We start from the raw sequence: 25,667 nt of genomic DNA, 5'->3' as shown, positions 1-25,667 counted from the left end.
TACAGTCGTTCCTGGTCATTTTTGTCACTATTAAAAATGTAAATAAATGATCTTGCATTGGCTAATAAATTCATTTAGTTTCTATTCTCACTGATGCTGAGAAACAGAAGACAAAATTTAGATGCCAGCACCATCAAGATCTTTTTTAAAGGAGCCATATTTACCTCATGAAAACAACCCATGTTTTAATATAAGAACATCAGTTATTTTAATTGTCAAAATCTTCTAAAAGTTAAATGATTTGCAAAAAGTCAATAGAGATGTAATGGATAAAATGAAATATGGGACATTCCAATAAACACTTTGAGATTACACAGAAACTGGTACAATTATGGAGGCCACTGTGACCGTGACCAGGGACCCACAGTAGTGCTCATCTACATCCTAACAATACAGAAACTACATAATGCCTGTTTGTGAATTATTCTTATGGCCTAGATTATTCAGACTGGAAAAAAAGAAGAGTGCTTCATGTGTTTATCTTAGGAATTTCACTGGGTTTTAAAAGGAGAATCCAACAGGGAGTCACAGAAAAATAAACTTTGGGATGAGCGTAACAAAGCAGGAGTAAATATGCACATGTGAAAGCCAATCTGGGGAGGAAGGTAGGGAGATGTTAAGGACCACGGAAGTTTTGCTATTAGAAATATCTATTTCATGTTACCATACAGACATGCATGGACTAGAGCTTTAGGAAGCCATTTGTGAGAGTTTCACAGGCTCCTGTGAGCAAAGCTGGAGAAGAGGTCGGGGCTCTCACAAGCGTTAGTGCAGGGCAGCCTGAGATGAAGCAGCTCTGCTGCTTACTAGCTGGTGTAATTCTGGACAAGATACTTTTGCTATGGCCTGGTTGGTTTCCTACTTCATAAAATGTAATAAAAATCCTGTATCATAAAGTTAAAAGATAATGCATATAAAGTATCAGCACAATGCTTTTATTATTTCTTATACAGTTGACCCTTGAATAAAACAGGGGATTGGGCCAACCAAGGCCATCAATACCCTGCACAGTTGAAAATCCATGTTATTACTTTTGACTGCCCCTAAACCTTCCTTCCTGATACTTAAATAGCTGATTAAGACATATTTAGCATGTTATATTTATTATATACTATATTCTTACAGTAAGAGAAAACATTAAGAACACCCTGAGAGAAAACATATACATATACTTATGCATTCATGACACACCTTTTTCTTAATTTTTCCAATATTTCTATTTTATGTGATTCACCTGTAAATTTTTTCAAATTGTCACAAATTGCCAAAAAAATTTTCAACATGTTTATCAAATACATGTATAAGTGGACTTGTGCAGTTCAAACCCAGATTGTTCAAGGATCAACCGTGTATTTAAATAGCTCAGTATTAACATAAACTGATATGTAAAACATAAAGGTAATGATAGGCCCAGACCTCGAGATTTCCCCAATTTTCAAAGCAAGCTGGCGTGAACAAAGAATCAGGGATTATATTTGGGTCCTTGAAAGAGGAACACTTAAAACAAAGGCCTAAGCAACTCTTGTTTTCAGAGCAAATCACCAACCCCTTCTGGACAGATTTTCCTGTGGTGACAATCACTTTTATTTCATTTGCTAATGAGTAATTACTTTGTTTTACATAAATTTAATACCTTTGCTTCACTGCTTACAACTGGTTTTACAGGAAACTGAACTTCTGTGGCTTTTAATATTGTATTTTCTTGAAGAATGTCTTGTTGAGATTGATTGTGACCAAATGGCTAAAAAATAAATAAAAACAAAATGTTGACAAAGTTATCTCGCAAAACATTTAAACAGAGATATTAGTGAATACTCAAGATGCAAATGATTTGTGTTCTAAAAAATTCTTGTCCTCAGTTACATGGATCATCAGAGCAACAAGGATATTACTGGCAGCAGTCTGCAAGCCTATGTAATCAATCCTCAACATAGCCAAAACCCTGAGAATAAGCAGAAGAAAATAATGCTGTTGCAATAAGTAATTCAGATAAAATAAAAATGTAAGAAATGTGAAACTTGCCCTGGCTGGTGAGGCTCAGTGGATTGAGTGCCGGCCTGGGAACGAAAGGGTTGCCAGTTTGATTCCCAGTCAGGGCACATGCCTGGGTTGTGGGTCAGGTCCCCAGTAGGGGGCACACAAGAGGCAACCACACATTGATATTTTTCTCCCTCCTTTCCCTTCTAAAAATAAATAAATAAATAATTTTTAAAAACGTGAAACTTTATTCTGAATGTTTACAAAATGAAGCCTGATTAGAGAAGGGATGAGGTAGTGTAAATGCCTTAAAAAGTAGTGTAAAAAAAACCAACACCACAGAATAAAATACTTTGAACTCATACAGCACACTAAGAATGTGAGGAAGTGGAGAGAATGGAGGATAAAGAGTTTTGACTCCAGTATTCTTAACAGTAGAGAATGGTAGCACTGTTTAACAGTTACTTCTTTTCCTTAGGTTAAAAAAAAAAAGGGCAAAATGCGGGCCACGTAAACTGTTATGACATTAAAATTATTCTGATCCATGGAAATTCTACGAATAGAGAAGAAGCCTAGCTTTAATGGAAAAGATCTAAAATGACGTGACTTCAAGTTAATGAAAATTTGTATTTAAAGGGGGAAAATTTGGCAGGCAGAGGACAAAGGTGGCAGAGGGTATAAGCGAGACAAATGGTAATGAAAAACTACAATACAAACTAATCAAATGGGAAAAAAAGCATACAATTAAAAGAAGAGTTAGCCCTGGCCCATGTGGCTCAGTGGATTGAGCGCCAGCCTGCAAACCAAAGGCCAGTTCAATTCCCAGTCAGGGCACATGTCTGGGTTATAGGCCACGTCCCCAGTAGGGATGCATGAGAGGCAACCACACATTGATGTTTCTGTCCCTATCTTTCTCCCTTCCCCTCTCTCTAAAAATAAATAAATAAATAAATAAAATCTTAAAAAAAAAAAAACTTAAAGGGGAAAATTCAACTTATCTACATACAGCTGTATCTGGTATACTTTAACTTACCTTTCTACCATAAAGACACTGAAAGAAAATGACTCCAACTGACCACACATCAACCTTGTTGGAAATTTTTGGTGGTTCTTTTCCAACTACAAAACATTCAGGAGGTAAATACCTATAGTTTTTTTTTTTGGGGGGGGGGGAAGAAAAAGGAAAAGGGTACTATTAACAATCTATAAGTGGGAAAATCTCAGAACACTAATTTTATCCACATAAACCTTGGGACCTTCATTAGTGAAAATCACCAATCAAACTTCTGAGGCATTTATATTCTTGTATCATTTCATCCCAGTGCCAAAACACAACTTTGTCATCAAGTATGCTATACACACACACAAATAAAATGTGTGTGTATAGCATACATACACATTACATACATTATTCTACAGGAATAAAAAGTTATTAGAAATTACAATGTTCTAATTTGGGTGTCTAATAACAAGAAATCTTCTCCCATTGCCCCCCTTCACCAGCATCAAACTGTAGGCAGTTCTCTTCCAAACGCACACACATCTGACCAGGTGGCTGTTTTGTTTAAAAAATCTCACTGCCAAGACAGACCTCAGATTTCTTGTTTGCAACAAAGCCCATCCTAATCCAGAAGCAACGTAAATTTCTAACATCTGTACTCACTCTCCTCCCTCACCCCCTCAGACCGGCAAGGGAAAGCCCATTAACTTGGCTGCCCACACTGCTTTTCTGTCATATTCTTTTTTGAATATGACAATCTCTAATAACTTCCCTAACCACTCCAATTCTCCTGGTGAGCACTCTTTCCTTCAATGATAATTTTAAGTATGAAACTCGTGACATATCATCTTATTCATGTTCCCAGAAAATGCCACAAGTGGAAGTTAAACTTTTAGGTGGCTTTAAAAGAATACATGAATGTAAATGTAACTAATCATTGTTCATGGAAACTGAAGACCAGGAAGACCTGTGGTATCTTATGGACCTGGTCATTATGTGCCCAGGCTAACCGTGTGGAGACTGTTCCAGAAAACCTAATGTCAACAACCTGTTCAATGAAGTTAATGTAGTTATCTCTCTTCCAATTAAAATTTCCCTCTTTTTGCTCAACTAATTTATTCTGAAAGCTAAGTTTGTTCTGAAATTTTAGTCTATGTTTTTCACTTTAGTGAATTTGACAATAAGTTTGACAATTCTCACTTAAATAGTTTTTGTCAACACCCACATAACTTTGAAGACAATGACATTCATTTAGACTGTGAAATCTATGGTTCTATCCCGACTTACATCTGTATGTATTGTATGAAGTCACTAAAAGGTATTTTTGAGAGTCAAGGCCAAAGGCCAAGAACAGTGAGATACCTCTCTTATCCATGATCAACAAAACATCCATCTACAACAAGAACTGTAGCCACAAAACCTCTACAGTGAGGGCTTGATGCTCATTTCTTGTAACAGGTAAGATGTTATAGTTATATAAGCACTTTTCCATGATAAACATCACTCTAACACTATAGAAGAAAATCCACAAATTCTCCACGTCAGAAGTTTCTGGCCAAGTGCTGAGGTCCCTTGCTAATGCCCACTCTTTCTCCCTCTAGTCTGGTAGCATTTACAGTGAAGACCAGGCGAGCAAAGAAGACTGAGGAGAGCAGTCACCCTCTCGACTCAAAGACTTCGTGTCAGCACCCTCACCACAGTGATCACAAAGGTTACAGAAAGGGAAACAGCTCTTATAAAAAGCCCTGTCACTAATCTAGGTAATTCTGAAGTTTCTAGTAACACATTTACCAGTAAGTGCCTGCCCCTTGGGAAGTTAGATCCATTCCATCTACACCATAGCTATCATCATCCATAATCTTGGACAGACCAAAATCAGTGATTTTGATTTCTCCGCATGCTGTTCCATCTACCAGAAGGATGTTTCCTAGGAATAAAACATAAGGTTATTTTAATGATGCATATATGAAAAACATTATCTTTACAACTTACGTTAACTTTTGGGAAGTAAATATATACTTAAAATTTTAAATATAATTAAAAAACATATTTTAAAGATTTTATTTATTGATTTTTAGAGAGAGGGGAAAGGAGGAAGAAAGAGGGAGGGAAACATCAATGCGTGAGAGATATATCGATTGGTTGCCTTTCATGTGCCCCCAACTGGGGACCTGGCCTGCAACCCAGGCATGTGCCCTGACTGGGGATCAAATCAGCTACCCGTTGGTTCACAGGCCAGCAATCAATCCACTGAGCCACACCAGCCAGGGCCAATTAAAATATATTTAAAATATGATTTAAAAATGTGACATGACAAAAATACTTCAAGTTGTACTAGTAGTCCATTAACATTTAAAAACTAAACCAGGAAGCATGTTTTCAGGTAAATTAATAAATATGACTTTACACCCTTTAGAACTCTAAAAAATTATTTAAACACATTTTATTAATTACCTGGCTTAAGATCATAATGTATAATAGGGGGTTTGATTTCATTGAGATATCTTAGTGCATTTACAATTTGCATTACAATAGACCTAGCTTCTTTCTCTGACATTAATTTATGTTGCTTCAGATAGAAATCCAAGTCATTGCCTTCACAGTATTCTAACACTGTACAAAACCTACAATGGAGAAGAGAAGAAAAATTAGACATAAAACACTATCCAATAATTCAGGCCCACAATGGGGACATAAAGATACTTATATCATCACCACAGAATAGGGAAAGCAAAAGCAAACATGTCTTAAAAACTAAATCCTTATATTCACTTACGTATCTGTATCCAAGGAGAAATAATCATAGAGCTTCACTATTCTGGGATGATCCAGTTCTTTGTGTATTCTGTACTCTCTGCACGCATGTCTATAGGAAGAGAGAGTACATTAATTCTCCATGACCATTAAATGTATTTTCAACTGATAAAAAGAACAAAGTATTAATATTTACTTGTGGTAGTTTTCCTTTTTCTCATCCCTCCAGCTTTTATTAAGCTGGTGGATCTTCACGGCAGCGTATCTCTGTTCATAAAGGTCAAAAGCCTAGGATTCAAGTCAGAGAAGAGTTAGGGCCAAAGATCAACTAAATAGCTGAAGAGATTTTTTAAAATAATTTTGGTGATAATTGTGACATAATATGGAATTAGAATATATGCTACAACTCCTGTGTTCATCTTTGCAAAGATTATATGCAGTTCCATGACACATTATCAAAAACAAGATACAAATTCCACGGTGCTAAATCAGAGAAAACGCTAATGTCAATTTTCACATTCTAGTTTTGTAAATGCCAATATACTGAATCAAACTAAATAAAGCTCTTTCTTGTTTTTAATAGGAACCTACTCTCTCCTGGCAGCAGCAGTAAGCAGCCAGGAAAACAGATGGCTTTTTTTGTAGGATGGGTAAAGCAAATCTTTTTTCTCTAGCTTCTCCTATCAACTCCCCACCTTTTCCTCCCCGCTCCCCACTTCTTTGAAAATTAACCAGTTTAAAAAAATTCTAAGCTTTGATTATGAAACTGTTCAAACAGAACCATAACCCTTAACCATCTATCATTATCACACTTAACTACATCAGTGATTCCTAACCTCATCAAATACCCAACCTGTCTTCAATTTCCTCTGGTTGTCTGGGGGGGTGGGAGGGGGAGATTTTTATACTGGTTTGTTTAAATCACCAGCCTATTTCTTAAGTAACAAAATAAAGAATAGTGAGTATTCTTTTAAGGCTTCAGGTGATTTTTAAATGTTTTTTTTTTTAAACAACGAATATCATTGAAAGAGAGATTTAATAATTTAGATTCCACTGTGATTTATATATAAAGGTACCCCTTTATTTTTTTATTATTTTTTTTTTATCCTCACCCAAGACATGATTATATGATTTTAGAGAGAAGGGAAAAGAGTGGGAGACAAATATCGATGTGAGAGAGAAACATGGACCGGCTGGCTGGTTCCCATGCGCCCCCCTGACTGGGGACAGAACCCACAACTTCGGCATGTGTCCTGACTGCTAATCAACCCTGTGACCTTTTAATTTATGGGACGACACTCTAACAAACTGAGACACACTGGCCAGGGCCAAAGGTAACCCTTTAAAAAACACTTAAAAGCTTACATATTTATTAGAAAGAAGGTCCTCAATCCCCATTCTCCCCATCTATTTCATCTAAAAATGAGCAGTAGTGGTAAACTGCTTATCACAACATTATAAAAGCAGGAGATCAGAACAATATAGGATGGAATAATTAAGAATATTCACTTTGTAGTGAAATAACCTTATTAGCTGCTTGACTGTACTAATACCCTCTCAGTTTCAGTCTCACCGATAAAGTTTGGGTTGTTAAGAAAATTAAATAGGGTGAAACATATAAAGTATTTAGAAAACTATGATTCATAGTAAATATCCAATAATTATTAGCTAATTATATTATTAAAAGTTGGTTTAAAGAAACAGAATTTTAAAAAGTTCATGTGAGAGAAAGCAAAGAAGCATAAAGAATATAATTCAGAGGCACTTGTGAAAAATAGTAATAGATGAAAATAAAACTTTAAGTATACTACCAATAAAGAAAGAAAAGAAAAAGAAGGGAGAGAGAGAAAAGAGAGGAGAGGGGAGAGGGGAGAGGAGAGGGGAAGGGAGGGTAGGGTAGCCTAAGAAAGCTCATAAGGGCACTGCGCTTACCATGAAACTGGATATAGCCCTGACTGGTGAGGCTCAGTGGATTGAGCACTGGCCTGTGAACCAGAGCGTCGCTGGTTCAATTCCTGGTCAGGGCACATGCCTGGGTTGCAGGCCAGGTGCCCAGTAGGGGGCCCTTGAAAGGCAATCACATATTGGTGTTTCTCTTTCTCCCTTTCCCTCTAAATAAATAAAATGTTAAGAAAAAACTGGATATAATTAAGTGTATTCAGTATGATTTGGTAGGTTATTTTTGAGGTCTGGGAACAGTTGGAAAATTTTCCGTATAAATTAATGGTAACTGCTTCTTTGCTTTATGGGGAAACCCGTACTCCTTTATCTTTAAGAACAGAAAAAAATTTTACATTACCTTATACACTTCACTAAAGCCACCTCTACCAAGCAGATGCAGTAATAAATATCTTTCATTTAACGTTGGGTGATCTTTGAACCTAAGGATTGGGGGAAAAACACTTAGTAACATGAAAATGCACACAAAAAGGTTCTTTCCACAATAAAGTTCCAAGCTCTTATTCTGCTCCTAGCTATTTCTGTTACTCTACTGTAAATTCCAAATTCTCTTTGATACTTTTCTTTATCTGCATGACTATCACCCTTCTTCACACTGGATGTTCACAAAGCTTAACATTCATAGGTGAATATTCAGGTTCAATGACCAAGTGCAGCACCATAATAAAGAGCTACCCATTGTGTTGTCAAGAGCTTTATGAAATCCCATTATCTACTCAGCAGGAATTACTTCCCTTGGAAAAATAATACTTTTATATTGGGGATTATGGTTAATCAAGGTTTTATGGCACTGACATGATTAAAAAGAATTATAAACTGGCCTTCACCCATGATTAAATTTTACTGCCTTTGGACTTCTATAAATAAAATTTTAATTACCAATTAAAAATAATAAACTTGTTTAAAAACTTAAAAAAATAATCACTCACAGGTAATATTACTATTATAGATACACAAAACAACTTTAAACATAATTTTCAGAACAGCCAATTGTTCTGTTTTATTAGAATTTTCATCTGGCATAACTTAGGTTGTTCTATAATTATAATATTTCATACACTGATGGTAAAAATAGGCCTTCTTAATTTTAAGCAAGATATTTATACTACATGGCAGAAACTGGCCACTTCCAATTCTGACAAGTAGTGCCTTGCTTAGTTTCCATCTTCTTCTTAAGGCTCCCACCAGCCCACAGGTGTTTTCTCTCCTCATTTTTATAACCAGGGATTAAGGACAGAGACCATAACTTAAACTACTTTTCTTTGTCTTAAGTTTTGCATAATAATGCTGAATATATGACTTACTGAAATCCCTTTAGTTGAAATAATTTCTCCTTCCAATATTAATTTCAGTATTCAGTCAACAAATACTTATTGCATGCCTACCATGTGCGAAGCACTGGGTAAGGCTTTGGGGGTACGGAAAGAACAAAACTAAGTCCCTCCTCTCATACAGGTTATATTCTAGGTAGAGGAGACATATAATCAATAACTGAAATATAAATTTTTAATTCCAGGTAATGATAAATGTTATACAACAACAACAACAACAAGGCAAAGATACTGAAAAAAAAAAAAAAAGAAGAAAAGAAAGTGAATGGAGTGATGTAAAAACTGCTATTTTAGATAGGGTTGCCTAGAGGTGGCCTTGCTGCTGACCATCTGGAGTGAAATAAAAGGTAAGCCACACTTAGACACTTAGAGGAGGAACGGTTCAGGTGAGAAAACGACAAGCACAGAAGCCCTGAGGTGGAAACAGGGGCTGGCGTGCCTACGACCTACAAACGAGGGGAGGATGACGACATGTGTCGGTGAGGTGGCCGAACATAGGACCTTCTGACCCACGGGAGGGAGTGTGGATCTTTTTCTAAGTATGGTGAGAAGGCCCCCCTCCCCACTAACAAGGAAATACTGTGTTTATGCTCTGCACACAGGAGAAACACTTTCATCATGTAAAACTGATACACAGATAACGACTTACTGCGAATTATCTTCATTATTTATCCTTTTGAGCTCTCGAATGTGAAGATTTCTGACTCTTTCCAAACGTTCAAGTTCTGCCTGAATTTCTGCCTCTTCCTGAAAATGAAGAGAGGGGACTATAACAAGCTCAATTTATTTGTGATATAAAAAAAGATATTTTTACTCATGCATCAATTTTTTACAATGACAGGAAGAATAGTGTATTATAAAGTACCACTGAGTAAAAAGACCAAAGTGCTCTTTTCAATGCCTGAGTGATGGAAAAGATCAAGAAAAAGCCTATTTCAAGAAACCATACTCCACATAAAAATCTATACTTAATGAGATGCTGAGTTTTGCTCTGTGCAAGAAATCTATTTTTATAATGTCTAAACTGAAAATGACTGCCAGGTAGTCTGAAACTGACTTATAACACAAAATGAACTAAAAGATTTATTTCTGGTACATCCAAATTTTAATTTAAGAGGGAATCATCTACTAGTATAAAACAAATGAAATGAAGATATTTTAAAATAGTTAAAAGAAAAAGAAAGAAAGACAGAACTGCCAATTATTCCTATACCTCACAACATCTGGAACACACACACACACCCCCCACTCAGTCTGGATAAATCCCACTGTAATCTTAAAAAGGCTCTAAGACAACAATTTTATGAATAGCTGTGGCAGATACTAGGTATCAGAACAGATCTAGGCAAAACCTACAGAAATTTGTTAATATTCATTTAATATAAAAATATTGATATTTTCATGTCTCAAAACACATACTTTAGAACATTTAAAAAAATTATCGACACCAAAACAACATAATCACCCATCACCCTTCCTCTCATTCATCAATATAGATTTTAATATTATTTAAAGAATAAGAATATATTAAATTTCAGTGGATAGTTCTAAAAATGCCAAATTTCACAATAATTTAAAATATTTGTTGAGTAAATAAAACTACATATTGTCTTGACTTAGAAGTGTACCTACTACTATTATACATCTGTATCATAGGAAACAGAGATTGCTTCTGAATACTGTACTTAAGTATTTCTGTATTTCATTAGCTCCTCCTCTTTTAATAATTTATCTTCTATTTTAAAACCCTTTATCTCAAAAAATTAGTGATTCTGAAATTTACTTTAAAAATATAAATATCACTTCATTCCAAAGCAAATTACGGAGGTATAACCTATAACTGAGGCTTACACACTAAGAAATGTTCTAAGTATTATAAAAAAAAAATGTTAACTGAACTATTAAATTTTAAAAAATAATTAAAAAATGTTCACAGGTTAAAAAATTAAACCCAAATATGTTTGTATTCCACTTGACCCTTAAAGTTATTTTAATTATTTCAAGTGAAACTCAATCACTACTTGTTGTACAACAGATTATTTAATGTAGATTAAATAGAAACTTCAAAATAAACTTAAATGAAGATAAACCTTTCCATCACAGAATTTGGGGGAGATTTTTCTAAAATAGATATACCAAATAGATATTTAACTGAAATGTCCTCATTTAACGTAGCTTCAGTCACATATATTTCTAATTTTAATGAAAAAAGAAAAAATCCCAGGAAGTAAAGATTATTTATAAGGAGAGAAAATAGATTAAAAGGTTTTGAAACAATAAATTCAAGCCACAGTTTAGCTGTCCTAATTTACTCATAAAATAGAAAAGGAAACTGGCCATACAGGGATGCCCATGAGTATGAAAAAATTTCAAATTCATTTACACATGGAACACAGAAAATGGTACCTTTTTCTTTTCATATTACTAATGTTTGCTGCCTTAAAACCTAAATTGATTCTTACACATGTAGGAAGCTACCAAACACTTGGTAGGCTGGCAGATTTTTAAATAATCTGATAAAATAGTGAATGCCTATTAGAACAGCAGCTGAAATAGTTGTTTTAACTTTATTTGAAATTGTGGTATGAGGATACTATTTCAAAAGAGAACTTACAGAAATTAAATTTTATTGAGTCATAAATATATAATTATGAGATTCAACTAGATTATTGAGATACATAATTACATTTGTTTTATAATTTGGGGGTAATTTTCAGATGCCTATACAATGGCAGTAACCAATATCACAAAATAAATACTTATTTTAAAAAGTAAATGCATGTTGCATCAGTTAAGCAAGCTTTTCTTCTCTATAAAATATGACAAATACATCCCATAAAATCTTACAATACAAAAGCACGGGCAAGCTTCATTTCAGTTTGAACTGTAAAGTATGTAAGAAAAAAACAGAATGTCATAAGCACTGGGGAAAGAAAACAGCTGGCTCCTAACTATTTAAAAGGAGGTGTCAAGGGAAGGAACTATAAGTCTTACATGCAGACAGACATAAATCCTCCATAGTCAGTGAAATATATTTACAAATTCCATATTGTAATTCAACATTTATTTCGCATCTTGGACCTTAAAGTGACACACCCTGGAAGATAAGATAATTTTGCAACTCTAATTTATCTCAGAATCCCACTAAACAAAAGTATACCTACTATTTTGGACTGAATTAAAATTCGCGTTTACGCCCCAATCCCCAATGTGACGGCATTTGGAAATGGGGCCTTTGGGGGATAATTAGAGTTATATCAGGTCATGAGTGTGGGACCCTGGTGATGGGATTAGTGGCTTTATGGGAAGGAAGAGAAAGATATCACCACCACACTTACCCCTTCGTTTTGGGAGCACAGGGAAAAGGCCGTGTAAGGACTTGAGAAGGTGACCTTCTCCAAACCAGAGAGCCTCACCAGAAACTGAACCCTGCCGGAACTTGATGTTGAACTTCCAGCTTCTAGAACTGTGAGAAAATAAGTTTCTGTTGTATAAGCCACTCAGCCTGTGGTATTTTGTTATGGTAGCTGAGTAGAATAATCCATACACTTTTAGGCACAAATACCAGGGCAATACTGTCTAGTACCGTATCCCTTACAGAAAGCGGCAAGGCCCAGTTCTGGTCTGGCCTCAGGGTCCAAGTCTAGAATACAGTGGCCTCAGCAACTAAGGAAGTGCAGTTAACTTCAGTGCAGATCATTTCCAAAGATCTATCCCACAGGCCACGCTCTCCTTGAGATCAACATTACCCTATAGGCCATCCTCGGAATTCATGGTTTTCAGAGGCTTTAGGAGAAGCACCTGGGCTTCTAAAGCCTCTGATCTAAACAACTGATCTAAATTCATTATAGATTGGGATCCTCAAATGCATGGCAAAACTAGGCCAGACTACTAAAAGAGAGATAGTCCAACCAGCTACTACATGCTCAGTAAGAATACCAAGTTTAAATCCTCCAGTCATCCACTAGCTGAGCAGTTATAAAGCAGAGAAGGTCTAGACTAGAAGAAACAAAGAATAAAACAGCATCTCCAGAAAGGAACTGGTCTCTATAGGCAATTATGGTGTCGAAGGGACATGAGTAAGAATGGATTGTATTAAAGAGAGGTAGGTCTGGTGATCACACAATGAAAAAGCATGGCTCTTTTCTGTTTCAACAAAATGATAGGGACTGGACAACTTAACAGCATACACATTACAGCTATTGTAAGAATATTTTAAAATAAGCTCTCCTATTCTAAATTACATTTCAAAAAACCAGGTCATAGAAGCAAAAACAAATCTCGATAATGCCTCATTGTTTAAGAAACCTGCAAAACATACCACCTTCCAAAAATTTTTATTAAAAATTTAAATAAAAGGTAAACTTCACAGCAACTTAACCAGAAAGGCTTGTCCTTCACAACTTGTCTAGCATAGGAATGCTTTCTATTTGTTACCAAAGTCTCTTCCAGCAACTCAGTATCCCCTTGGCGCAACGTTCTCAGCCAAAAGTAAGTTATGGCAATGTAGAATCTCTGCAAATGCCAGATTAAAACTGACTGGCAGATTTGGGGTATTTTTGAACATATCCCATAATGGCAATTAAGGAAAAAAAAAGTGGGGTGTATAGGCATTAAGCTATAAAGCTTAAAGAGTTACAAAAAGCATTTTCACATCTAAAACTGAAAAAATTGAAAACTGAAAAATTTTCATTTCCTGAAAAAATTAAACATACTAGTTTAAAAACAAATTGAAAATGTATATACCATATTATCCCCCCTATAAGCCCCCCCTCAATTTTGAAGATCTGCCTTTCTATAAAAGTAAGATAAGATGGAAAACATTTTGATATAATCTCAGCTTGCCTATAATCGAAGAGGGTTGATCAAAGAAATTCTGTTTGGTATATTATGAAAATGGTGGAAGCACAGAAATGTACATCACTTCAAATTGTCTGTTCAACACCATAACACGTTACCTGGTCTAGGAAAACTAGTTCAGAATGGGGTTTCAGAAAGTTTAATACCAAATTCATTTTAGTGATGCACAACAGTCCCTCAAAAGTTAGTATCTCTAGGTCTTCAAATTAAGTTTTATTTCATAAACTATGTCATTCTAAAAGTTTATCACAAGGAAAGTGAAGGGTGAAGTTAACAAAAGGCACCATTAAAAGCTAATAGAAGGAGCCATATAGAAATGAATCAAGGAGAAAACCATTACTGGTTTACTTCAAATTTGTCCTCACTATATGTCCCTTGATAATTTCTATTACATGCTTTCACATATCTTAAATATGGGTATGAGATATATGAACCATTGGAAATATGAACCAACCAACCTAAAGACCACCTAGGCAGCAGGTCTAAATTTATAGAAATCAGTTTTGAAATTACCTGCCCACAGTCCTATTTCTGCTTGAGTATGACTGTGTAGACTGAAGAGGGGGGTGGAAGAAGAGAGAAAAATTATGAAATTCTTGGTTGGGGAGGTTTCCTGTCTAACTGTATAAATGTCCCCCTCACTCCCATCCCTAACGAATCATTGCGCTAGTTGTTACTGTGTCTCCCTCTGGTGTGTTTAATTGGCTTGGATGATTATTTTAGAAACTTAATGGTTTCCTCTCTTTGCACTTCATTTCCTTCTTTTGGTGGGGTGGTGTTTTATCTTTTCTTTAAATGCATAAATACTTACATTAAAATCCCTAATTGGGAATAACTGTAAAAATGAGCAGTCTATTCCATTCTATTTAAACAAAACCAAACAAATTCTACCTTAGCAACAGCAAATAAATATAACAATGCAACTGACTGGCAAAATTTAAATATTTAGAATATTTAGTACACTTTTTGAAACAGCAATTATAGCTGTTGTATTGAGGGGGGGTGTGAAACTCCCTTATGTTAAACACTAACAAGGGTGCTAACACCAAGCCCCAGCACATACAGGCACAGTGCCTTACAAGAGTATATCATAGCCCTTCTCATAGCTTTCTGTCTCCCTTTAATCTCTTTTTTTTGGGGGGGGGCTTTTGTGGATTCCATAAATTTTTTAAAAATCTGAAATGATTTAACTTTCTACACAACAAAGGAAAAGGCCTAGTCTTCTAGACAGTCTTTACACATATGCACATAAATAACACAGAGTTATAGTTCTGATTGGGAAGTGGCCAAGCAATTGTGAAGGAGTGATGTCATAAACTTAAGTTAATTAAACATAGCTCTAACTAATAGCTAATAAGACTTCTAATTCTTTCCAAATTTCCTCTGCCTATGTAACTGGATTAATATTGAACACCATGGACATAAAAACATTTTACCTTTAAATTTTTATTTTAGTACTGAATATCATGTACTACCAAAATAAGATATATGATTATAAATAAGGAAACACAGATCAAGGAGTATGTTTGCAGGTCCATAATGAGAATAGGAGGTAGAATATAAATACTGGGAGTTTTCTATCTACAGCTAGCTCCACATTCTCTCAGCACAGTCATCTTTTATAGACTACTACTCATTTTTAGGTAGGAAGCAGTAGTAAGAACAAAACGTTAAGTTTAGACATCCAACACTCTTCTTGGCACTCTTCTTGTCTACACACGCCAAGAAGTCAGGAACCTCACAGCATTCTTCATGGGCTTAACCATGACTTTTCCTACTATAAGTGCCTTTTTACGCTTCCACTGAAAACTACTACCTACACAAGTAGCATCTTGTGTTATGTTCTAGAGAAACATAACGTACAGTGTGGTTGTAGCTTTAACTGACAGAAGAATTCCCAAAAGATTTCTTCTAGTCATGGTCCTAAATACGATGGACACAAAGATTTAGAGATTAGGTCCTCTAGCATTATATTATTGTTCATTATTTTCATATATTCAAAGCTAAAGTGACAAGAAATGTCATGTATGCAAACTTATTCTTTGTGGTCATACTAAGGATTTGATAAATCAAATGATAATGGTATTCTAGAAAGAAAGACCAAAGGAGATATTAAACTTCAAGAATATTTGGGGGTCAATTCACCTAAAATCAATGCCCTGTATTCTCCACTGTTCAAAAGGCTTGTAGACAATCCATTGTCTTCCATTTCAACTAGTTGCATGGTCCACTGTGAAGGAGTGAGAAAAGAGCTGTGTGCTTGTTCTTGACCTGTAAAGATTTCATCATGGAAGGTTAAAACTGATGCTGCTGCTGCCTGTTACTGGTTGTTTCTCTTTGCAGGTGCCAATATCGGTCAGAGAACAGGATTTCAGTGGCAGAGTTGTTGCTATACTGTTATCTCTTCAGAACGGAGGCACAAGGAGAGATGAATGCCACATCGCAAGGAGCAAAGGAGAGAGAGAGAAAGAAATGGTGTCAGGTGGCATGTTGGATGCGATTTTTGTTTTAGTAGAGATTGAGATGACTGCAAATTGTTTAGCTGATTCCTTTGGTCTGCAAAGACACATTTGTGTTGGTGCTGATGATTCTTGACTTATCCTGTTTTAATTACAAATTGGTTATGTTTTTCCAAAAAAAATCTTCTGGCACTTATATTCAGGGCTTATAAATCTCTCATTCTCTCTCTCCCTCTCTCTCTCACATACACCCCCTCCAAACACATACATTAAAGCTAATCCCTACTTCACTATTTAATATTCCATACTGAGATGTCAAATCTTCCATATGCATTCTCTCCAACTAATTGTTTAAAATCTGGATGGTGACTAAACTTAGCTAGAAAATAAAGAGCAACACATATCTACGGGCTGGTCACATCACAAACTTCAACTAACAGCAGTGGCAAGATATCATTATCAGTCTTAGTAACTTTCAAACGTCTTACTTCCTCATCATTTGAGGCATTGTGATTGGTAACTTGTATCTTTAAAATAATACAACTACAGAGAGACTCTATTACAAGGTGGATGGTTTTTCAGAGGTTAAAAAACCTTATTTATGTTAATTTAGTAACAATCATTGGAAAGCACAACCATGTAGTTTCTTAAATTCCAGAATAATGATCTGAAATAGACAAAACACAACCTAGCAAATTCCTCAAATCACAAAGATAAACTGCTCTCCCATAATCATAATTTATGAAAGACTGGAAGTAAAACAGAATCAACCATAAAAGCTAACTGGTATATGGTTTGTTAGTTTCTTTAAATCCACAGATTTAAGGCAATAGATAAAAGGACAGTTAGTAGCTCTGCCTCAAAGGCACAACTTTTGAAAGACAGGAAATTACTCCCCTCACAACTATAAGCTTTTAATAAGTGATAGCTGGGAGAGTGTGTACGTAATTACTAACAGCATAAAAGTTTGTTTTGTTTTGTTTCAGTTTAGGAATCATTTGTGTTATTTCCATGTATTTTATTCCAGTTTTTTTCTCTTCTATTCTGTTAAATCCTTTATATAAAAGGTAAAATTGTAATAGAATATGTACACTTTCTATAAAAGAAGACTTCTTTCTGTTGACCTTTAAATATAAATTGAGTGAAAAGCAATATACCAGCTAATAATGCATTCTAGTTGACAGAACAGTCACTGCAGAATATCCAAGGAAAGTAATATGTGAGAGAAAGTGTATGTGTTTGTGAAAAGCTTAACTGCTCTCCTTTATCTGTAATAAAAATGAAATAGCATATTTTTAGAAGACCCCCCCTCAAAAAGCAAACATCCCCACAATTCTGAGAGAGATGGAGAGAAAGTTACATGTGAATTAATTCTTTTGAATAGAAAGAATCAACTTGTTATCCATCTACAACAAAAGAATGTAGGAATAAAGCCTGTGGGTATTGTCATTGAAATAGGAGTGCGAAAAGGTTCAAGAGGAAAGGCTGGCCTTGCTGGCTAACAACTGTATTAATTCAGACAAAGCATATACAGATCTTTGCATTGAAAAAGTTAACATGAATGGTCACTCCAGAATAGTTAAAACTTCAGAGTCCATAAAATGTAATACTTTGTAATTTTCCTGAAATGGGAACTTGGATTATGCCTATATCAGGCAGAGTATGAGAATAAGTCAGTGAATGAGTGAACAATGATTTCATAAGCTGATATGACAACAAATATTAAAGAATCCTTGATATATTAAAACCAAGGTGATATTGCACAGTGATTTTCCTAATCTCAGAAGAAACAACTAATAGGCCATAAATACACTTAAATTTACTATTTGGTGGTAACCAGAAATATTTATTTCAGCCAAACTTCTTTTGGATGTTTCTGCTTGCTCATTCATTACTCTATTACACTAACAGCTTTGAATTTATATTTCTAAACCTACAAGATAGCACAAAATGTGAACTAATCTTCATGACTTATTCAATGATAAATACACATTTTCATATTTGAGTTTACTTATTCAATTATTACCTTTATGATATACAATGCACAACATACTCATTTCAAGACAAAGTCCTTCCAGTCTCAAATGTCTAAATAGCATGAGCTTTCTCAAAGTAGGATGTTTTATCCTTCTGTGTCAACAAATTTAATACAATAATTTTGCTTAACTTTAAGAGTGTTTATTAAAGGGAGAGTGAGTCACCCTGGCTAATGCAAGAGTGTGACGGGCTCCAATCTAAACACTAAGCTGACATACCACAGGGTCATTCCCGTGTAGGTTACACGGACATCAAATATTCACAGATCAGATCCAGCCTATGGTAGAAGCTATATAGTTACAGTTGAAGTACAGTTCAAGTCGTCTTAATAAACCCATAAGCACAGGGAGCTGATAAGATTAGAGGTGATAACATCTTTTCTCTGAAGTTAAGCTTGTTCTCAGTTAAAAGTGTCCAATCAACTTTTTCTTTTCTTTTTTCTTTTTTTAGAAAAGAGAACAACCTATTTCAATGACCTACTTTTCAACTGGGGTTTAGAATGCCAAATAACTTACTTTTAAAACATGTAACTTAATGCTTATTACTTTTTAATTATACAATTACAAAATTAATAGCCAGTGGTATGTAGGGTACTTTTGTGTTCTAAGGTGACACAACCTATTAATTCTGTTCTCTGTATATACTAGCAACTTTCTTTACAATGCATTCCGTTTTTCTCATCCAAAATAGTCTCAGAAGAAAATGTGAGAATTTAAGACACACGAGTATGTTTCAGCATTATTAGTTCATCTAATTTCCCAAAATGGCCCATGATGGAGGTCAAAGAAAAGTAATGTTGTAAACTGGTTAAAAAGATATAAAGTTAGAAATCTAAAACTGCTCAGGAAATTTGATAAAAGCTGAAAAAAATAATACAGGAAAGATTATGGAGGGAACAATTATTAGAAAGAATGAGTAAATACAAAAAATGGAGAAGTCCAACACTGGGGTAGAGAGTAACACGAAGGTTAGAAGAGAAGGCATAGTATTCTAGAACAGTTACAACTGTCTATACAATATCTGGGCATGCACATATACCTCACTTTAGAAAACAGATGAATTTCAGAGAAACCAAATATTTTAAAAGTACCAAGAAAGTCTTAAAGTTAACCAACTACCAAACAACCAAAACAAAAAACAAACCCTTCTCTGAAGCCTTTTAAAAAGGGAAGTATTTAAAAACATAAAAAATAAAAAAGTGAAGCATTTTTCTAATACAAATGGCTGATTCCTAAATTATCTGTTTTGTAATTTCAGACTTTATATGAAAGGTATTAACAAAATAAGATGTAAAGTCTCATCATTAGAAAGAGTAATTTAAAATTTACTAGTATATGGGAAAATAAAAACTCTCCAGTTAAAGCTCTAAGTATATACTTAGTGTCCCATTATCATTAAGGCTGGACAGAAAAGAACTGATAAATCTTTATACGGAACAGCAAGCACAAGTCTCTATGAATTCATTACCAAAATAGCTTAGGTAGGAACTCAAATACTTGTACTCATTCTGTACTACAAAATCTCTTCTTCCTTCTGGGACAATGGAGTTGTCCCATTACAACTCCATCTTTTACCGAGAATAGACTGAAATTGTCTACTGTATCTCAAAGAGCAGGAGAAACAGTCAATAATGACAATAGAATAGAAGAACTAAAAAAAAAAAACCAAACCAAGAAATGTACTGTTCAAGTAGTACAGGTGGAAACTTTTCTGAGCAGGAGCACAGAGAGACATGACACACTACAGAACACTGACACGAATTGCCTACGTACACACACACCCTGTCTGTAACTTTGTTCTGTCCTCTGTGATTAAATGGTAGGGGTCTGAAGCATACTGATAGCACTGCAAAAAGAAAACAGTACATGGTGTGATAGTAGCTGCCAGAACGGGTTGCTCTGTCCTATATCACTCTACCTGACGAAGACAAAAACACTATCTTCAGAAATACTATCTTCAATTAGCTCACTAACTCAATTTTAGCTATTATTCAGCCTATTTAAAAAAAATTCAGTATTCCACATAAGCAGAAAACATAATAAAAAAAATTGGGTCAAAAAAAAAAATTTCACACCTGTCAGTAAAATTGAGGGGGGAAATCTATTCTATTTTTATTTCTTTGAAATGGTTTGAACTAAAAATATGAATTGTAAAAACAATGAACTGATTAGAATTTCAGAGTTTATAAACAAGTACAAAGCTATACACTATTAAATTTTACTGATAACACATAGTAACAATTTTCTAAATTTTATCACTTTATGTTATTACTGATGACTAGACTTTTCTAAAATTTGCCAGTGTACAGATTTTAATTGAAACATTTAACAAACATCCCACAGCTTAAAAGTTAGGCCAAGAAACAATTTGTTATTAATTTATAGTTATTTCAATTTATCATAAAATGGAAATAAACAACACGGAATTTTACACTACATTTTAAAAGTTAAACGTCTTTTACAAAATGATGGTATTTAAAAACAAGCTAATGTGGAGACACGGAAGGTCGGACCAGGAACCACCGCTTCACCACAGGGACATGGCATTACCAGTATCTCAATGTTTTAAAAGTTGACACAAGTGAAAGGAATATTATTTTGATAAACTGAACATAAAAATACAAATTTAATGCCACTTTTTTTTGGTCTAAAAGTTTTTCATTTGGTGACTTTATTAAGTTTCATTTCATTTCTTCAGTAAAAGACACATATAACACAATTCTCTACAACCTCTGATAACAAAATTCAACATATGCTTCACGTACCTTTTTGAGATGTCCTAGTCTCAGTTTGAAAATTTCTTCCTGTTCGTGATATTCTGCCAAAGTTAACCTATGAAAAATAAAATTGATTCTAGATATTAAGAATAATACTTATTAACAACCAGCTAAGTAAAATGAAATCAATCAAATGGAAATAATAAAGTGTTAACAACTTTCAGCCCAAAATAATATAAGGCAAATGCCCTTTAAGATAGTCTTCAGAATACATCTAATACTTACAGATGGAACAATTAACTAATTTATGTATTTTTACCAACTTCTCTAGTTTTGAAGTATTAATATGCAAATTTTATACAGTGCTAAATACTAGCCTACTGGCTTTCTTAGGCAGTGATTCTTACCCTTTTATGATTACAGATATATCTAGAAATAATTTAAAGGAATTTATATACAACCCAGAAAACTTCACATATATGTAATATTGAGGATTCACAGATCTCAGTTTAAGAATTCCTATCCCAGAGTTTTCTCTCACAAAATAGAATGCAAATCCCAAATCAGCAAAGGAGACAGCCCTTACATTTCTCTGCATTTATTATCAGAAAGTAACATGACATACATTATCAGCTTTTTAGACATCTCTATTGTGTATTTCAATTAAAAGAAAAATTTTTTTTTATTTATTTCTAGATAGAGGGAAAGGGAGGGAGAAAGAGAGGGAGAGAAACATCAATGTGTGAGAGATACACTGATGGGTTGCCCCTCGCATGCATACCACCAAATGGGGACCTGGCCTACAACCCAGGCTTGTGCAGTGACTGAGAATCGAACTGACGATCTGTTGGTTCACAGGCCAGCACTCAATCCACTAAGCCACACCAGTCAGTTCAAGAAAAATTAGATAAAATGCAAAGTATTAAGATAACATGAATTGGGGACAATCTTCTTTAGAGAAACATGATTTTATTGCACAGACTAAAAAGAACCAAGCTAGGGAAAGAACTGCAACCTAATCCCTGGGATATGTTAAGTAATACAACAAAGGGAAATTGAGGTTGCAGATGGAATTAAGGTTGCTAACAAGCCGAGTTATTCAGAATCACACTCATGGGCCCAATGTAACCACGACAGTCCTTAAAGGAGGAAGAGCAGAGCAGACCTGTCAGAATCAGAGGGATGTGATGTGAGAAAGACTTGACTGGTGACTGCTGTCTCACAGATGGAAGGGGAACATGAAACAAGGAACGTTTCTAAAAGCTGGAAAAGACAAGTGAGTAAAAGCCATAAGGAATAATACAGCCTAATGACACCCTGATTTTAGCCCAATGAGACCCACTTTAGAATTGTAATTTCCAAAAGTGTAAGATAATAAATTGTATTAAGTCACCAAATTTGTGGTAATTTGTTATAGCAGCAATAAAAAATTACTACAAATTTTGCAGGAAGTGGGATATTCCTGCAGCCAACACCTAAAAATGTGGAAGTGGCTTTGGAATTGGGCAACAATCTAGAGAACAGAATTTAGAGGAACATGATTTTTAAAAGAGTTAGACTGCCTTGAGCCCATTAACAGAAATATGGATGTTAACACCTCAGCTACTGAAGACTCAAGGAATTCTGAAGCACAGTACAGAAAACATATACCCCTTTAGAGAACACGTAAATTGTCATGAACGGTCTGTTGGTAGAAATCTAGACCAAAGAAGTACTACTGGTAAGGACTCAGAGGAAATAAGAAGCATGTTATTAAAAACTAGAGGAATGAGGATTCTAGTTATTAATGGAAAAAAACGCAGGAAAATTGTAGCTAGTAGTTATACAGAAAGCCAAAATTATGAGAGGTGAGCTTGAACATTTAACAGAAGAGATTTCCAGGGGATCCAAGATGGTGGCGGAGTAAATGGCTGTTACATCCACCTGAAACTGGAATTACAACTAAAATATAGAGGAAACAACCTGACACAGAAGAAGCCACATAAAGACTGGCAGGAAGAGAGGAGATATAAAAAGGGCTGGCTGCTGCTCCCAGGGGCTAAGATCCCAAAGGGATACCTCAGCTGCAGAGTTCCCCCTGAGAAGTGCAGGGTCTCGACCTCAAACTGGGCCACCCAACCCAAAAGCACCAGAGCCTGGGAAGAGACACCCATGTAACATCTGGCTGTGAAAATCAGTGGAGATTCTGTCTGCCCGGGAGAGACAGGAGTCTGCTGGAGACACAGGCATCCTCTTTAAGGGCCAACACACAGAATCTCTTCACAGTCCCTCACCTTGGGCTCTGAAGGAGGGTCCCACAGACTAGGGTCACATGAGAAGAAACTGGAATTGGTGGCTCGGGGGAGAGACCTAAAGGGACAGATGCCAGGATCCCTATGCTGAGTCATTCTCCCATACTACAGACATCATCTTACTTGGGAAGAGAACTCCTCTCCATCTGGCATCAACCTGGGGAAATGTAATAGTCCCATCTTCTGGGGCTCACCCTTGCATCCTACTGAGGGGTCAGTGCCTGGGCCTGGATGTAGAGGATGCGCCGATGCATAGGGTGTCAGAGCCTGAGCTGTGTGGATTTGGGACAGGTGCCATTCTCCCACTTTCCCGAGAACCTGAATGGCAGTATGGGGTTACCTCATAAAACTAAAAATGGAACTACCTTATGACCCAGCGATTCCACTTCTGGGAACATATCCGAAAAAGCCTGAAACACTAATTTGAAAGAATATATGTGCCTTTATCTTCACTGCAGTGTTATTTATAATAGATAAGGTTTGGAAGTAGCCCAAGTTTCCATCAGCAGACAAGGGAATAAAAAGCTGTGGTACCTTAAGGAAATCTTACCTTTTCCAATACCATGGATAGGTTAAGTGAAATAAGTCAGTCAGAGAAAGAAAAATACCGTATGATTTCACTCATATGTGGAACCTAAACTAACAAAATAGAAGCAGACTCACAGGTAACAGAGAGCAGTCTGACGGCTGTCAGAAGAGAGGGAGTTGGGGGGCTGGGTACAAACGTAAAAGGATTAAGGAAAAAAAGAAACGTCTCAGACACAGACAATACTATGGAGATTACCAGAGGAAAAGTGGGGTGGGGGGGTAAAAAAGGGTAAAAGGGGGGATAAACGGTGATGGAAGGAGATTTGACTTGGGGTTAATACAATATACAGATGATATATTATAGAACTGTGTGCCTGAAACCTGTATAGCTTTTTAAACAAATGTCACACCAATAAATTCAATTTTAGACAAGAATTAAAAAAAAAAAAAGATTTCCAAAGTGTTGAAGGTATTGACTAGTTTCTTCTTCCTGTTTTTATTAAAATGTGAGGAAAGATAAATTCAGGTAAGAAATGTTCAACAATAAGGAACAAAGATTTGATGGTTTAAGAAATTCTAATTCTATCACAGTGTTAAATACAGTAAAATTGAGATTCACTGTCAGCTACTCTTAAAAACTTTTAATTAAAAATAAATGAAAATAAAATAGGAGAGTAGAGCTAAACAACCTTTTGCTAATACCCCAAAGAGGCCAGACTATTCAGTCACATAAATGGTCTTTAATAAGATGAACAGTATTGTGACTCATACATTCCATCAGCTTTCTCAGCAGAGGCCAAAAATAGAAATGGGATTATTTAGAGTGAATCCTTATTTCATACATGGGAGATCCAAAAGATTATTAAAAACTTTATACAGTAGAAACACTGCCAGCTTGGATTAAAAAGGACAGAGTATACAATGAAAGTCTGTCACACCCCCAATATGCTACAAACAAGACATAGGCTGATAAAGCTATTCAACTACAAATACCTGATGACCTTCATGGAAGACTCAGAGTTGCTGACAAACCTTGAGTTCAGAAGACAGAGCCACAAGACACAAATACTACCAGACCTTGAAACCAAATAGTGTTTGAATTTGCCTGAATGGATTTTTGAAATTGTGTGGAATCAGTGACTCCTTTTTGTTTGAACTAGAATCATATATATGACTGTTATACTTTGTCCTCATCACTGTATTTTGGAAAAAGTTACCTTGTTTGTTGAGGTTCACAGATTAAGAGGAACTGTGTCTCAGGGTAAATTATACACAGAGACTCACTCATACCTGATTTAGACAATGAGATTTAGACCATTAGAGCAGAAAAGTTGTAGATGAGATTCTAGATGTTGGGTTGATGCTGTACTGTGAATGAGGTTTTGGGGGATATTGGGATAGGATGAATATATTTTGCATGTGGGAAGAATGTGAATCTTGGTTCAGAGGGCAGAATACGGTAAATAGAACAATGGCTTCCCAAAGATGATACATCCCAATCCTTGGAATTTGTGAATATGGTGCCTTACTTGGCAAAAGATTAAATGGGATCAAAGGCTGCTAATTAGCTGACCTTAAAATAAGTTGATTATCCTGGATAATACAGCTATGAGTAAATGGAAGAAAGAAAAAAATTTGTCCCAAGGGAAGTAGAAAAAAAAAACACAGGAGAGGTAACACCTGAACTTGGTTAAGGAGGAGCAGAAGGATGCCAGGAAGAAGAAACAGAGGATACAGGGAGCAAAGTAACTCAAG

The 25,667-nt window shown here is 35.4% G+C and overlaps 1 protein-coding gene across 1 annotated transcript in view; it reads right to left on the bottom strand.

Annotated features, from left to right (window-relative positions):
* Positions 1-25,667, bottom strand: part of TLK1 (tousled like kinase 1) — a 137,362-nt gene that overhangs the window by 5,051 nt on the left and 106,644 nt on the right. Inside the window, exons 12-20 of the mRNA XM_045819630.1 lie at positions 21,142-21,208; positions 9,671-9,768; positions 8,031-8,112; positions 5,928-6,019; positions 5,754-5,843; positions 5,432-5,601; positions 4,769-4,904; positions 3,011-3,122; positions 1,634-1,741 (exon numbers count right to left, since the gene is read on the bottom strand). Of these exons, the coding sequence (XP_045675586.1) occupies positions 1,634-1,741; positions 3,011-3,122; positions 4,769-4,904; positions 5,432-5,601; positions 5,754-5,843; positions 5,928-6,019; positions 8,031-8,112; positions 9,671-9,768; positions 21,142-21,208 (955 nt within the window). The remainder of the gene's footprint in view (positions 1-1,633; positions 1,742-3,010; positions 3,123-4,768; positions 4,905-5,431; positions 5,602-5,753; positions 5,844-5,927; positions 6,020-8,030; positions 8,113-9,670; positions 9,769-21,141; positions 21,209-25,667) is intronic.

Source organism: Phyllostomus hastatus, unplaced genomic scaffold, assembly GCF_019186645.2.
Source record: "Phyllostomus hastatus isolate PE091 unplaced genomic scaffold, TTU_PhHast_1.1 phas_contig_1, whole genome shotgun sequence".
NCBI classification, from domain to species: Eukaryota; Metazoa; Chordata; class Mammalia; order Chiroptera; family Phyllostomidae; genus Phyllostomus; species Phyllostomus hastatus.
This window is presented reverse-complemented; position numbering and strand designations above follow the sequence as displayed.